The sequence below is a fragment of the Ostrinia nubilalis genome, chromosome 2 (assembly GCF_963855985.1).
Source record: "Ostrinia nubilalis chromosome 2, ilOstNubi1.1, whole genome shotgun sequence".
NCBI classification, from domain to species: Eukaryota; Metazoa; Arthropoda; class Insecta; order Lepidoptera; family Crambidae; genus Ostrinia; species Ostrinia nubilalis.
Genome location: NC_087089.1, coordinates 7,011,175 through 7,027,854, shown reverse-complemented (window position 1 = coordinate 7,027,854; position 16,680 = coordinate 7,011,175). Strand labels below are relative to the sequence as shown.

The 16,680-nt window shown below is 42.2% G+C and overlaps 1 protein-coding gene across 1 annotated transcript in view; it reads left to right on the top strand.

Annotated features, from left to right (window-relative positions):
* LOC135078386 (gamma-aminobutyric acid type B receptor subunit 1) overlaps nucleotides 1-16,680 on the top strand; it is a 60,848-nt gene that overhangs the window by 21,665 nt on the left and 22,503 nt on the right. The window contains exons 6-8 of the mRNA XM_063972967.1: nucleotides 11,443-11,611; nucleotides 13,959-14,074; nucleotides 15,851-15,978. Of these exons, the coding sequence (XP_063829037.1) occupies nucleotides 11,443-11,611; nucleotides 13,959-14,074; nucleotides 15,851-15,978 (413 nt within the window). The remainder of the gene's footprint in view (nucleotides 1-11,442; nucleotides 11,612-13,958; nucleotides 14,075-15,850; nucleotides 15,979-16,680) is intronic.

Sequence of the window (16,680 nt, the reverse complement as noted above, 5' to 3'; positions counted from 1 at the left end):
TTGGCGTGCTTAAGGCAGTGATGTCTGTGTTAAGAAATTCGGTAATAGGATCGTCCGGGTCGTCTAGGACATGCCTAGGTCGTCGGTATTGGGCAGCGACATCTTTCTGGGGTGTATACGTGGCGGCGCTAACGATAAGAGGGTTCTTGTGGTTGATCGCTTTATCAAAGTAGCGGCGAGAGGCTTCTTTCATAAAGTGATCAATCGATGGGATCTCGATCTCTATGGAGATTCGTGTTACGCACGAACCACGGGGCATCCGCGGCTCGGCGTAAGAATTTGTTTTGGAGGGTCTGGAATTTCTTAAGGTCTGTGCAAGAAGTGTGAGCAAACACCGGACTGGCGTAAGTCAACACTGGACGGATGCAGGTTTTGTAAATTGTCAACTTATTTCTAAGTGACAATTTACTTTTCCTTCCAACTAGGTGGTAGAGTCGGTGGATGTAGTGGTTCGCACGGCTCAAGACGCGTCTGAGGTGCGGAGCGAACGATAATCTCTGGTCGAGGGTGACACCTAAGTACTTGGCCTCACTTTTCCAAGGAATAGTTTGGTCAAATAAGGTGAGATGGGTGGGGACATTAGGACGAGTGCGAACCGGAGGACGCTTCGCAGACAAAGCCCTAGAAAAGTACACTGCTGCACTTTTTTCGGGATTTACCTCGATACGCCACTTCCTGAACCATTCGCCTAATTGTGTGACTGCGCGTTGGAGCGCCAAGATGACGTAATTCCGATTACGTCCGGACTTGTAGAGTGCGGTGTCGTCCGCAAAGAGGGCTAAATCCGTATTCGGATATTTGGGGATGTCATTGACGTACAATGAAAAGAGGATGGGCGAGAGCACGGAGCCCTGGGGGACTCCGGCTCTTATGGGGCGGGGGGAGGAGAGGGAGCCATCTACTCGGTAACGAAAGGTGCGATTCGATAAAAAGTCACGTAAGATGTGCACGAGACTGTCCGGCACACCGAGTTCGTATAGCTTGTAAATCAAGCCGTTGTGCCAGACTTTATCGAATGCCTTCGCTACGTCGAAGAATAACACTCCTGTCCCTACGGGTGGCTTAGCAGTGAGGCCGCTAAGTATATGCTCCGTTAAGCGGTGCACCTGTTGTACGCAGGAATGTGAGGCGCGGAAGCCAAACTGTTCGTTTATTAAGAGATTATTAGAAAAAACATAATCTCTTAATCGAGAAACAATTATACGTTCGTATAACTTACCCATGGTCTTTAAGAGACTGATGGGTCTGTAGCTTGTGGGGTCAGCCAGTTTCTTACCGGGCTTCGGAATGCCAATGACTTCTGCCTCTTTCCACGCGTCGGGAAAGATGCAGTGAGACATGGCCGCGTTGAAAATAGCAACCAAGAGGTATACTAGGGGGGCGGGCAGGGCGCGTAAGACTCTATTAGAGATACGGTCCGGGCCGGGGGCTTTGTTGGGACGGAAACCTTTGATTATCGTTCGCACCTCGTCGACGTTGGTCGGGTCTAGGGTTGTGGTCGGAGGGAGGGCGGCTCTACGTTCGACTTCGCTGTCCACCATGCGGAGGTGGGCAGAGTCTACTGGGAGGGTACTGGGGGAGCACTGTGCTTCTAGACTGTCGGCTAGACATTCGGCTTTAGCGTCGTCGTCAAACGCAAGCGTTTGATCGGGACGTAAAAGCGGTGGCGTGGACGCTACGGTGTCGGACTTAAAGGCTCTCGTCAACTTCCAATAGGCTTGGTGAGATGGCGAGATTTCTTTAAGTAGATCATCCCACTGATTGTTACGGAGTTCCGCGATACGAGCCTTGACAGCGCGCTGTAAGGAACGTAGGCGGGCTCTGTTTTCCTCGGTTGGATAAGCGTCATAATCGCGAGTGGCTGCGTTCTTTGCCCTCAATAGCTCTCGCGCGTCGTCAGGCAACCTGAGACGGTGGTTAGCCATCGCAGGCACTTGCCTAGACGAGTCGCCGATGGCGACCGAGATGTGACTAGTGAGGGCATCGATCGCGTGAATAGTTTCGTGAGGCGAAACTATATCGTCGGGGATTGAGGACAGTTGTGGGCTCTGACAGTTCCCAAGTTTTACCTTGAGTTTGTCCCAGTCCACAACTGTCTTCATAGTGGGTGTAGACTCAGGAGAGCCTAGTTGGAGTACGACCGGGCGATGGTCAGAAGTGAGCGCGTGCATGGTTTCTATAGAGTGTAGGCGGAGGCCTATATTCTTTAGAATTGCCATGTCAAGAATGTCGGGCCGATGCTCGACATTGTAAGGATAGTGAGTGGGCGTCATAGGGACTAAGATGTCAAAAATGAGTTCCTCAGAGAGTTCGCTTAGCATCATGCCGTTGGCAGTGGATGTTACGCAACCCCAATGAGTGTGTTTGCTATTAAAGTCGCCGCCAAGAATGACTGCACTATTCATAGCAAACAGGGCCTCAAAGTCGCTCCTTAAGGGAGTCTTGTTCGGGGAGAGGTAAACCGAGCCGATGAGAATGGGCTCGTGTCCAGTCATGGCTAGCCGACAGAGTGAGACTTCTAGGTTAGAGAGAGAAGGGGGATCGACTAAAGCACAGTGCAGAGAACGCTTATAGTAAATAAGCGTGCCGCCGCCACGTGTGGGCCTATCGTGTCTAATGATATTGTAGTTCGCTATCCTAGGATTGCGAATAGAGGGTGTTAGGAGGGTCTCTTGAACCAGAAAGATGTCGACCTGGTGGTCGGTAAGGAACTGAGTAACCTCGTCCTTCTGCTGTCTAAGACCGTTAGCGTTGAAAAAAGCTAAGGTGATTGACCGGGGTTTGATCCTAGCGGTGGGATTAGCCATTACGGAGCGTGGAAAGAAGAGATAGCGTAGCAAAAGTCTACGTGTTCGGCGAGGATAGATAACCTATCCATGATGTTGCCTTCGCCATTAGTCGCGCGCAGTTTTGCGGCGATCACAAACATCTCGCCGACATTAATTTGGCCAAAGAAGTCTCTGACCAATTTAATGTCAGCCGCAGGTGAATGTGTAGGCTGGGGCTTTGCCTGAGGGGCCGGGACTTTGTGGGCCGGTGCCTTAGGGGCAGGGGGACTAGGGTTAGGCGCCTGATGGGTAGGTGCCTTTGGCGTAGCCTTAGGGGCTGGGTGGGGTTGAGGAGCCTGCTGGGGCGCGGGTGGGGCCACAGCTGTTTGGGCGGGTGCGGGAGTAAGGCTGGCTGCCTGGGTGTAGGCCAGAGGCCTAGCCCAAGCATTGGGCCTATTGGGACGGAGGCTAGGAGCCTCACTTGCTACCGCAAAGTTGCGAGTAGCATTGATCTGCCTGGGGGCAGAGGGGATGGGGGCACGCGGCTGAGTGCGTGGGGCCCGGGGACAACCGCGATAATTCGCAGGATGACCCTGGGTACCACACAGTATGCAGCTCGGTGGTTCGGTGGCTGTGGCCTTGTCACGGACACAGTCGGCTGTGCCGTGATCGCCTAGGCACTTGACGCACCTAGGACGGGCGTGACAATTACGGGCAGCGTGCCCGTAATGTTGACAGCGGTGGCACTGGCCGGGAGCGCCGCGCTTTCGGGGTGGCTCAACTTTGAGCCCGGAGATGAAGCAAACCGATTTCAAGTTGAAAATCGATTTCGCTTCGTCGGAATAGTCCAAGACTACTTGGACAAGGTCAAAAGGTTCACGTGTACGAGTCCTGTACAGACGATGAACCTGTTTGACGGGGAAGTTTTGGGCCTTGAGGTCGGCCAAGATGGAGGCGGAGTCTAGCTCCTTGGGAATGCCACGGATAACAACCCGCAGCTCCCTTTTCTCCTCGCGGGGGAAAGTATGATAACCGATACGGTTCTCATCTAGGAACCGCGTTAGGGCTCGGTGCTCGTCGGAGGTGGACAAGGACACCTTAATGCCTACATTGCACGACTTAGCGTGCGAGAAGTTGATGTGGCGCTCCTTGAGCGCGCCGGAAATCTTGTTCCAGGACGCCTTGTCCTGGACAAAGACTGGGGGGACTCTGACAGTCCGCCCGGTGCTCGACTGCGAGCCGGATGGCTGGGAAGATTGCGAGGGCTGAGAGAGGCCCGAGTTGGCCTTCAGCGCCTTCGCAGGGGGGGAAGGAGGGGGAGAGGCCGCGGATTTGCGGGTCCTCTTCGGACGACTGACGGTGGTGAAGCCACTGTCATCGGCGTCTGAGACAGAGTCACATTCCATGTCCCTACTGGGGGCATGGGATTGGTGATCTATCACAATAGAGTGCTCGTTCGTGAGCGGGATTGGTAGAGGGGCCGAGTTCGGATCGCACATGGCGTCCTCGGGACATGAAGGGGAAGCAGGCTCCTCATACACAGAGCTTGCGAGGGTCTTTGCCCGTATGTGGGCTTTAAACCCGGAGAGGACCTCCGGGTGAGTGGCCCGGAGGAACTTTAAAAGTTCCTCCGTGTCCATGGCATGGAGTTGAGATACGCGACGCGTGAATCTACGCCGGTTCGCAAGTCGCAACCACCGAGAAGAGCCGGCAAGAAACTCGGTGGTTATAGCGGTGTGTAAGTCCCGCACAGTCGGTGTAAACCGTGCGGGGTGAGTGGGAAAAGTGTGCCCTAACCAATGTAACTACGCCGCAACGTAGCAACGCCGCGACGTAGGGTGAGTACCTACTCCTAGCAGTCCTTCAGGAGGGCCCCGGTCGCAAAAACAACCAGGGATACGCTCCTTCAGGGATGGAAAGTAGGGAGGGGTAGGGGGGGTCACGCCCGGCAGTGAAAAGACTGTGAAACCGAGTGTCTCAAGGGCGAGGAGGAACGCCTCACCCTCTCAAACGTGCCTTCCAGGAGGCCAAGGTTCACAGCCTAATATACCGGCGGCGGCAGGAAATTTCAGCGCCTTGAAAAAGGCACTGTCGGTCGCTCCCAATCGAACCGAACCGCCTTTAGAAAGGCGTTTAACTACGCTTGTTCGTTATCACCGTTAGGTATCCCAAGCGCAGCCGCGGGCAAGCCACGTAATTGTGACAAAACACCACAGAAACAAGACTCGCAGAGCGAAGGCGATAAGCTCGAGGAACTCGGAGCGCAGCGCATGCGAGCGGGCGGGCGAGGCGGAGCGCACGTCCGTACCGTGCGAGCGATGCGAAGCGAATCATGATGCCCCGACCCCGACTACGGTCGTGCTCGTTCTTTTATACAGCCATCCCCACCCAAACCGGCTAGCAGGTAGCGCCCGACCTGTCTCGGTACGGTCAATACAACTCCTTTTACTTACTGCAAACTATTTTATAACATAACTAGACATTTACAATAAATCAAATTATAATTTATTACATTTAAAATTAATGTTGTTATTATTATTTGGTTTTATTTTTATTAAAAGGATTACTAAGTAATTACATGACAATCAATATTCTACGACATACTAATAAAGTAGGAACTTGCTTAAGGAGGGAAGAATGCTCACTGCATTTCCTCCTTGAATAGCTATACTTAGCCTAGATTGAAGAGGGTACAATAAATAACCTAACGTGAACTGAAACCATTAGTGTAGGTATAAGAGACAAGACACGTGTTGCCTGAAATAACTCAATGGCTAACGCAATTAACAAAATTAAATTCTAATTGAGTAAAAACGGATTATTAATAAAAATCGGAAAAAAAATTATTATTAATAAAAATCTCTTGATATTCAACCAAAACAAAAGGCCAATTTAAATTACAAGTGCGTGGCATTTTTTTTTGTGAATTTAGTTTCTGTTGAATTTTCTTTGATTTAAGATTTATCTTTACCCAGGCGGATCATTCACATAAGGCAGAAAATTGCCTTTACCATATAATGCATATGTCACGACATAAGCTAGATATTCATATCACAAATAGTTATTCCCAGACAACGCTTCGCTATATCGCTTTGAAAAGTAAAAAGGTTTAGACTACTGAAACCAATCTTTATTTGACATGCAATCCACGCCAGGTTTTTCATAAATCATGTGTAGATAATATGTTATCTATTTCTGCAAGAATAACGTCAATAATTTAATAGGTACATTTAAAAAAATAGCAAAATGAAAACAGGAACATATTTTTGAGTACTTTCTCTGTATTAGATGTTTTTGATGTCGACTGTTACTACACTCACGTTTAATAAAATGTCCACAGTCCACGCTATTCCAAGATACTCGTAGGTATAATAATTGCATTAAGTCACTTTGTCAATGCAATACATTGAAATCCTCTGAACTAACCGTAAGAATATCTGAAGAATGCCACGAGAAAGGGAGTTTTTTCAATATTGTATGACCTTCTTATTGAAGTAATACCAAATCAAATAAGCATCTTAGATATAAATCAAGATCCTTGCATTCTAAAGAACTTCTAGAAACCATCGAAAACGGAACGTGACTCAAAGTGATTCCGTGGATCTGAAACCTAGCTGAAACGCATTTGGATTCGGATACGGATGCGACAAATCTAGCCCGGATTGGAAATGGGTTATTCAATAACATGAAAAGTAAATTGGAATGTTGTGATATCTTTTCGGTTATTCTACATTAGGTATTTGAATTTAGCGTGTCCAGCATTTTGTTTGATATAACGCCTCCGTGGTTTAGTTAAAAGTGAGTTCGAGTCTCATCATGACCCAGTATTTCTGGTTAGATTCCCAGAGGGGCAAACATAGTAATTTATTCCCACTTCTGTTATTACATGAATGAAAGTGATTGTTTGGAAATAATTGATGAATTTATGCTTCGGGGGCACGTTTTGCCATCGATCCGTTTGTGTCATGTCAAAATGTGTCAACTTGGGTCATCTACACATAGAAAAATAATGGCCTTATTTATCAAAATCTACCTAGTTGAAGCTGATGAATCTAGTTGTAGCACAATTGATAAGAGTTTTATAACATAAATATTTATTACTTAGATATTATTACTTCATATCAAATATAAACCTACCTAGTACCAATAACATACATTAAATATTAAGTAACACACACTTGCCAATCCAATAAAAGATTTTCCTGTGTGCCTTCGTATCCAAGGCGTGGGTAATACTCGACACGGTACATCGGACCGCCCACGCGTCTTGTGTATGCCCGAGCCATGTCTACTTCAACTTAGGTAATGCTTAACAGAATGTGCTGCCTTACCTCTCAATTATCTCGGAAACAAGGTTTTAATTTAAGATACAAGCTTCTTGTCCGAAGTAGTTAACTACGGGAAACAATAGAAGGCTAGGGCTTGTTTGGTCCTAATTAATAGGTACTACCTACATAACAAATAGAGTCATTATCATTCTACATAGGAACGAAACCACTAATGCGAAAAAAGCAGTCCAGCACACTCTTTTGATTTGATTCTTTTTACTCAGGATGACTTCATTCGGTCACAGCAACATTTACGACGAAATATTTACATCTTCTTTATCTATTCTATACTAATACTAATACCCATACAAAGCCGGGATGGGCCGCTAGTGACCAATAAAGACCGTAATATTTGTAAGCGATAGACTAGGACATAGGAGAATCGTTAAAATAATATTATGTTCAAAATTACAATTATGAGCTCTTACTTACCCCATTAGCAGAGCGCGGTCTTCTTAATTTGCCTAATTATCCAACCAGCAGTGACAGACGCGTCCCAAAATATTGCGACCAAAGGTGCTCTAACATGTCAACTCGACTTATTCAGAAGTTAACTCAGCTCACAAGTTTGTTTGAAAACACCCCGGATTCTGGTCAATTTATATGTTTCATTCAAATTATGTATGCGACTGTCTCGAGGGCTTGACACTAACTTTCCGAAACAGAAAGTCACGGGTAACTGTTTATTATCTCATGGCCTTAAGGGCGCAAATAGCAATGTATGGTTGTTTTGTGGCAACCCAAATTTATCTTTTGATGTGTTACAAAAAAGGAAGGGCGCAATGTAAGTAGTAAGTCTTTGTTGATTTGGGAATTCGTGCGCATGATTTCCGATTTGAGATGAGGCATTTTTCATCGTCTACTCGTACATTGAAGTTGAATTATTGTGTCTTACATTACTTACACAATTTTCCTACATTAACCTTCAATAAGAGTCGAGAGTCAGAGCGACTTTGAAGTCGAATATAATTAATACTTGTATTGTAATGTATATTGATACAATATTGATTCACTTCAGCACTTAGATAATCGAATCGTATATACCTACGCGTTAACGTCAAAACAAATAAAAATCTAAGCTTCTTCGAATCTAATTGACATTCAAAGTCTGGAATTCTTATCACTAAGGGGGATAAGATGTCACGATCGCAAAATATAGCTCTTGAGCCTAAGACGTCAGTAATAAGTCGTTCGCCTATCGGTCTTTTTCAGGACGCGGCCGGGACGTTAAGTGAAGAAGGATTGCGGGCTCGCGCTCCCCTTTCCTCTATCGCCGTAACTCCAGACATGGCAAACAAAAACCCATAACTATGCGGCCATAGGTGTTTGTTGTTTACTTGGGCGCCGCGCAATATTTAGAGCCCAACTTCGGGTCACCAATATCGCCGTTGTTCCTCGTAAATATCTCGAACATCAGGATCGGCAGTTTACTATTAATTACTGCTGAAATTAATTTTGCTTTGGGTATACCTAACTAGATGTTTTAGGAGGAAATAAAATTACACCGCTGAATTATGATGAAAAGAAAATTTACCGATCATTAAAATTGTGCATTCGTAGAAATGGCTTCCAAATTTCCAATATTTGCAGTTCCACTTTGTAAAATTATTGTACAACATAATATCCATCCATGCTCATGGATTATCATCCATTTACACAAACAAAACGGTAAATATAACATTCAAATTAAGCGATCGAAAGCCAAATAGCATTATCCTTTATTAAAAAGTACGCTCACCACTGGTTATTTTAACCAATCCGAACAGTATCATATTTTATATGTAAGATTAATAACATCAATATAGCTTTCCATTTTGAATAACTTTTATTTTCTAAACAAGTAAGTATCCCATTGAAATAGCTGGGTAAAAAACCTCTCTACCATAACGACTGTAATTCCGAACATGCTACTCTCGTAATTCAAAAAACATATGAAATCGGTTCAAGGTGCACCCCTTAAACCTTAATTCGGTAGATAAGTGTATACACTCGTAGGCCCAGCCGCTGGCAGCCGGCCAACAGTACGTCAGCCCAAGTTCGGCAGGTTATCAACGTCCGTTTGACCTTAATATGAGGCCCGGGAATCTTTTCTCTTCCGCAATAAAACTTTATTACGACCTATAAAATTGCCCACTAAAGAGATCACTTCATATAAAAATAATCGACACGCTCGCCAATAGCTCCAAGATATTTTTCGCGTTTGCAAATTTTTATGTCGCTGACATTTCGCGCAATAAAACTCGGATAAAGATGATAAGTATTTTTGTTTAGTGCAGAGCCCGGCTGTTCCTTCACATTGCGTTCACCTGAGCAGTGTGTATCCATTTAGATACTCATATGGTGTAACGGCGTCCTTCCGTAGTTACGGTGAAATATCGTCACTTTGCAAACGGGCATTACTTCAGAAGCGACCACTTTCGTATAAAAAGCATTGTAATAAGCGAAAAGCTTTCATGTTTCGTAAAGAAGTGTTTACCGCCTCAATAATACCGAACCGCCGCAGGAGACAATTGATTTTCTTTTGTTTGCGTAACGACGCGAACTTTAGATCATTAATCATGGGCAATATCATTTTGTCAAATTAAATGCGTCGTTTATTACTAGAATTTGATTCTTATAAAAGACAACATTTTTACGCACTGTAAATAAAATACCTTAGCTTTTTCCGTCAGTCTTTTTACATAGGAAAAGGAACCAATCACTTTGCTCGTCTATGCATAAACTCAGTCGAATTTTTTACAGCCTGGATGGCGTAGAGGCCTATGGATATTTGGTGAGAACCACAGCTCTCCAAAATCCATTCGGCTCTCTTTCAAATAGTTTGTTTGGTCAGCATACAAAACTAAAGTGAATTGCAAAGCACTATTGCAATGCTAAATTACAAGTTGGTGTCGTCACGCCGTTTTCTGAGTAATAAAAAGTCAAAATATGCTCTGGTACTAACATAATAAAGTTTGAATTTGACCTAGGAGGCATAAATATGAGATCAAGTAAATTGAACTCTGAAACAGTGGGAGGAATCACTGCCAATGAAGATTGACCGATGACGGTCCCAAGTCTCATTATGTGGCCACAATGCCACGTCGAAATCCGTAGGCGTGATAGAGTACTTCCAAAATAACTAACGCCTAAGAAACTTTCTTGCTACTGTAACTTTGTGATTAGGTAACAAAAACACACGCACAGAAAATCATTACAGTTAGAAACTAATCTGAAATATTCACGTAATGACTAAAGTTGCGAGGAACCTTCAAAATAACATTTTTAATAAGTAATTCTACGTGTAATGCAAGGGTCTACACGTGACAACAACCGTAGTTTGCTGCTGTCTCTCAGGCAAAAGATCAACAGCATTCCCCGAATGTTTCAAAGGGTTAAGTAGAATAAAGAGGGAACGTTCTGCGAGCGCTTTTGGCAAATTAGACACGTCACAAAAAGTTTACAGCCAGCCCTGTAATTTGTTGAGCTAAACGACATTAAAATACAGTAGAAACTTTATTTAAAAATTGAAGGTGCAATCTAGTTTGAAACTAAATTCTTCATTGCTGCCGCTTTCTTGGTGTTCTTAGCTCGAACTTCTTTATCTCAACCAAATAATTAACATAATTATTATGAATATGCAAAGTATGCATATTGTATATTTCTTCCTCAGGTTGAATTTTAAATGTCTCATAACTATCAACCTAAACAATTTCTTGAATTGTAACTAAAACTAATTTTAAACTATTTCAACTTTAAAATTCCGAGCAACACGGTACAAGGACGACAAATGTTCCAATTCAAACTGTCAGAAAAATTATAAGAAAGTTATATTGCCACTTAGAAAACATTGTCCGCAACTTTAACGAAAATACACAGCCGCAAGCAAAACGGAGACACGGCAAACACACATTTGTCCGCCTCAGGCTTCTACCAACAAACAGGACAAAGGAAATGGATAGAAACGGGATAAATAATGGGCGAGCGCGAGAGAACGGGCCGGCAGATAGAGGGGATCACTTTTGCAAAACACAAACGTGAATAATTACACGTGGTGTTGACGATTGGTGGCTCGCGCCGCGCTGCCGTTCGCGTTGAAAAGACTTATGGACTAATAGCACGTACGCTCTTCACTTTCCATTGCACAATTCATCGCTAGAGGAAATGAACACAAAGCCGTATCGTGTTTTACAAACGATCCAGAGGCGTCTGAACGGGTCGCGTGCAAGGGGTACTGACAAACCTAATTTAACAATTCTAAAAACGACATTTTCGTGCACTTTGAGAACAAATTGCGATGGATTATAGTGTTCAGGGTTTGTTTAACTTTGTAAAGAGCATTTTAAATAATGTTATTCTCTTTGTAGGTTGGTACGAGGACAACTGGTTCGAAACGAACCTCGAGCGAGAGGGGATTGAGTGCACAGTGGAGCAGATGCGAGAAGCAGCCGAGGGCCATTTGACCACCGAAGCTCTCATGTGGAACCAAAACGCCAATCAGACCACCATCTCCGGGATGACCTCTGAAGATTTCAGGTCTGTATGATTAATGCATATGAGATAATGTATAAATATCAACTCTTTCTCATACTACCTACTTAATTTGCAAAGAATGTAGCCAGATCCTGCAGCCAATCGGTCCCAAATTATTAAAGACCCGCAGCGTAACAAAAAATCCCAAATAAGTCCAACATTGGCTTTAACTTACACCGAAGTAATATTACTCTCTTCCAAATTCTGCGTGACAATCATTTCTTTTGTGAGCCCCAAAAAACAGGGAGAACGACATTTATAAGGTGCAAGCCGCTTGTCACAACTTTTACGCGGAGTAGTATAATAAGTGTTCTATTCTTCAAACGTGCGGGAGTTGAAAATGGCCGAAATGCGCGTTATCGCTTTTCATGACGACACTTATTGTTATCGCGGGCTTTACAGAATTTCGGATATCCTTTGTACGACACTTATAATGAAAATGTATAGGAGAATATTGACGAAGTAATTCTCAAGTCGTGTTGTAAACAAGACTCCTTAATGAGAATATCTACTCTTCACTTGACTTAATTGAAGTTTAGTCTGGAGTGTTCAAATCTTATAAAAAAGTAAGTAGTTGGTTTTGACTTACTCAAGATAATCTCACTTACCCTTTTACTGTCTGAATAATTCGTCCTTAGCTACTTATCGGATGTAAAGCTGTAGCTTTATTTAAATGTGTCTACCCTTTTTTATTCACTTGACGTATATTTACGAGACGCACCTTGAAGATAATGTGTATTTGTATTCATAACGATATAATCATATGAATGAATCGTTGAACATTGAAAATGAAAATAAAAATTTATATTGAACAACACAGACAGCAAGCTTTTAACTAAGTAAGTTTCGTATATTTGAATATCATTATGATTGGATCAAATATTATTAAAATTCGTTAGGTATTTCAAATTTGATATAGTAGTTAACTACTGATATTTAGTAAATCCGTTTCATCAAACAGAGAAGCCGAAGCGACCTACTAAAATATCTACACTCCGATTCAAAATAGTCCAAAGCTTTTGGCATTATTATTTGGCAGCAGTGTTGGGTCTAGATGATCGTTGGCTCGGCAAATGTGCAGCTAATGGCGAACATAAGCCAGGCCAGTGATTTGAATAAACTAAAAATTTGTATCTCCGAAACTACAAAAGACTCTACCATACCCTATTTCTTCCCGCCACGAGCGATTAGTTTTTTATGGGATTTTCCTCGTTGACGCTCCTGAACGGAATACATAATCAGATGGAAGGAATAGTTAAGCTAGGACGCTTATTATTTCATGCCAAGAAATATTAAGTGATCCTCTTTTGATAGAGCAGCTTAATAAAATCCAATAGGATGGTTTCACAGTTTTATAGTTTGTGAAATAAATAAACTGTGTGTTTAACAATAAGAACGAACCCTTAAAACTGAAGTTCTTAATGGCAGGAGCATTCTATCATACTTTCACAACAATGTTCTCAACTAAAAACATTAGGTACTGCATCAAAGCAAATACCTCTAATCTAACTATACAGAAGATCCATTTAATCATAGTATTTGTAACTACATTGAGTTTTCACTCTGTCATGTAAAAACAGACGTCGTCGGTAAGTACGTACATCATTTGAACAAAGCGAAGATTGAAGAAGATCCCCTGAGGGCTACGAAAGCTTATTCCCGGCAATTTTCATCGTGCTCTCAGCGAACAATATAGATATAACGCTGGTGCATCGCAGTAACGGGCTAGATGCTCCATAAAAACATCTCGGCTATTTTATTCGAACTACCAATCTAAGTTCTAACAAGAGCGTTTCCTCTTTAATGGGAAACATGAAACTTGGCCATTAGCGGCCTCAGATCTATAGAATACTTCGAACAAAAATTGCATCATAAATAAAACGGGTTGGTATCCTTTGCGGCTACGGGCTGCGTACAAATTAGAACATTAATGAAACCGGTCAAGTGTGCGTTTGACTTCGGCTCGGCCTTTATGTTCCGAGCTTACGTTACATAGCTATTCCAATCGGAATATCAAATTGAGACTATTGTTACCCTTTACTGCACTAATAATAGGAATTGTTACTGAAAATGGTGTCTGGCTACGGCATTGTGAATCTCGTGGGACGTTAACATATTTTGTATGTAAATACACATTTCAACGTGGTATTATTTTGTTACTCGCGTAATGGTGTTATCTCGTATCCATTACCGTGTACATGAATAGAGAATTTTAACGGAAGTTTATTTTTGTATTGGACAGAAATATATTTTTTCAGGGTATGTGCTCGGAAAAGCCAACATGTCCGTGACGTATCTTTTAGAGTGAAAACAGAGGCAAGACTGGAAAATTGTTTGTTTGTGCAAACAGATCACGACTGAACGAGGCGCTCCGAGAGGCGGGCTACGACATCGACGGCGAGCGGTACCCCGAGGGCTACCAGGAGGCGCCCCTGGCGTATGACGCAGTGTGGGCCGTAGCTTTAGGTAATATTACTCAAATATTTCCTTTACTGTACATTATTTTAAGAGCTCCTTTAGATAAGCGGTTTTGTGACAAAGCTAAACTTGTTTTTGTAAGCGCATATACACGCTAGCTTAGTAAGCCTACTGACTCTTTTAAGGAACACGCGAGAGGTTTATTGATACACAAAATGTAGCGCATACTTCAAGGCGCCAATAATCGCGGTAATCTGAAAGAGCTCTTATTTGCCGATAAAATTCATATTACCGATAAACAACAAGGAGGGAGGAACAAGGAACACACTGAGGGTATTCGCTTAGCGAATTTGGTTTATTAGCATTCGTTGCGCGAGCATTTTATAAGAAAACTGACTATCTATCTCGTATTAAACTATTCATAAAGATGTTTCACAAGAATCACCAGTAAGATGGTTGCCTCTGAGTTCGTACAATGTACTATTTTGTTACTCTAGTATAAATAAGCTGTGTAATGAAAATGGATTACGGATGAAAGGAGGGATATAAAACGTAATCAATTCAGTTACTGAGCTTATACACCTATAACTAATTACTGAGTAATGATTACTATGATGATAGTTATGTTAATCTACGTTGATGTTGCGGACATTTAATCAACTACCGACCGCCGCAAATGATTAACTAATTTGCTCATAAGCTTCAACCGTGCTTATTAATCATCAGCATTATGATTAATTTCACAACCAAACTAATCTACATAATTAACTTTTTTAAAAAATAAAACCGACTTCAAATGCGTGAACACAAAAAAAAAACTAAAAATTAAAAATATTGCGTATAAAAAAGTTCATCCCCAATTTTCCACCCTTGGGGGTGAAATATTTTCTTCAAATTCGCATGAAACCACTCTTTTGATAATACCTATTCAACAAAAAAATAATCGTTCAAATTGATTTATAATCGGCGGAGATATTGCGTATAAAAAAGTTCATCCCCAATTTTCCACCCTTGGGGGTTGTTTTTTCTATTATTAAATTTAAATGGGACCACCCTTGAGGTATTACCTATACGCCGAAAAAAGATTTGTTCAAATCGGTTCATAATTGGCGGAGTTATCGCGTAACAAACATAGAAAAAAAAAAAAAACATACGGGTCGAATTGAGAACCTCCTCCTTTTTTGAAGTCGGTTGAAAATACTAGTAAATACGCTGACAACATCTTTTTCTATCACATTTTATGAAATGAAATGAATTTGTAAAATATCAAATTCTTGAAAAGTTTTCTCATCCAATGTGACATTTTCTAGGAAAAGTAGCTGTCATTTCCTCAAGACAGTTTTCATCCTTTTTTCTATTCCACTGAAACAGTTCACTCAGAAAATAAATTAAATAACGAAATGCTAACATTCTTATATGAATTCAAGAATTACATGAACCTTCATTCTGAAATGGAAGGTTATTATTTCAGGGAGGTCCAAAGTTTGCAAGGAGTACACACTATCTTGCAAATGTTATTGAACCAAGCCCGAAAATTTAATTATACCGCCTGTGGCCACACGTCACCAGTCTACATCATAAAGGCCCAGATTCCGGAGTTTTCAATTTCCGTGGATCCCAGACTCAACTACAGTTAGGGCGCCCGCTAACTTCCAGTGCCCTTATAAAACGCTCAGTTAACTTCAACAATTTAACTTCGCACATTACCCAATCTATTCGATTAATTCCTTTGTTAAAGTCAACTAAACTAAATTAAAGCTGGAAGTTGTTATTAGATTAAGATCGTCCATTGAATTTTAACGCGTGAATAATTTGCATCCGTAGCGTTCAACAAGACAATGGAGAAGCTGGAGAAAAGTGGGTTGAGTTTGAAAAATTTCACTTACACCAACAAGAAGATTGCGGACGACATCTACGAGGCAATAAATTCTACATCATTCCTCGGTGTATCGGTAAGTAGCAGCACTTTGCGTTCCTTAGCTATGAGTGGTTGGCATTAAAGTTCGTCATTGTTCAAAGTTACATTGTTCCTCGCTGAGCCCGGCCAACTTTTCAGGATTCCAACGCTTTTTGTTTTGTAAACCGCTCACTAAATTAAATTGCAAATGTATTCAAACGCCGACCACGATAACTTGACACTTTAAACGTAACTGGGTATTTCTTGTGTGCTCATAACTCCACACGTAAGGCAACGTTTATTTGTTTTGCGTCACGTAAACATTGCATTGTGCTTTATTGGTCGCCGTGAATGATAAGGTTGTGTTTTTACTGACCATAAAATGCAACTGTATTGTTTCAAATGGGAGTTCGTAAAAGCTTGCATATGGTAGCGGAATCTGCGGACTCGTGGCAAAATACACAAGTATAGTGTCACGGTATTTGAACACTACGTTATCATCACGAAATTATTGGAAAAAAAATGAACTGTATAGTCTGAAACACAGAAATCAGATTAGCAAGAGAATAAATGTCTCAAAATCGACAGACTGTTTACGAATTCACGTCAAGTCCGGGGAAGTGTAAAGGCAACTGGAATCGCAGGTCCATTGAATATTCAGACTTATACTTTATTAAGATTGCTAAGTCATTTCGAATCCCGATAAACTAAGTAGGTAGTAAAGTTTGGGTCTAAAGTACTATATTTCAGAAAACAA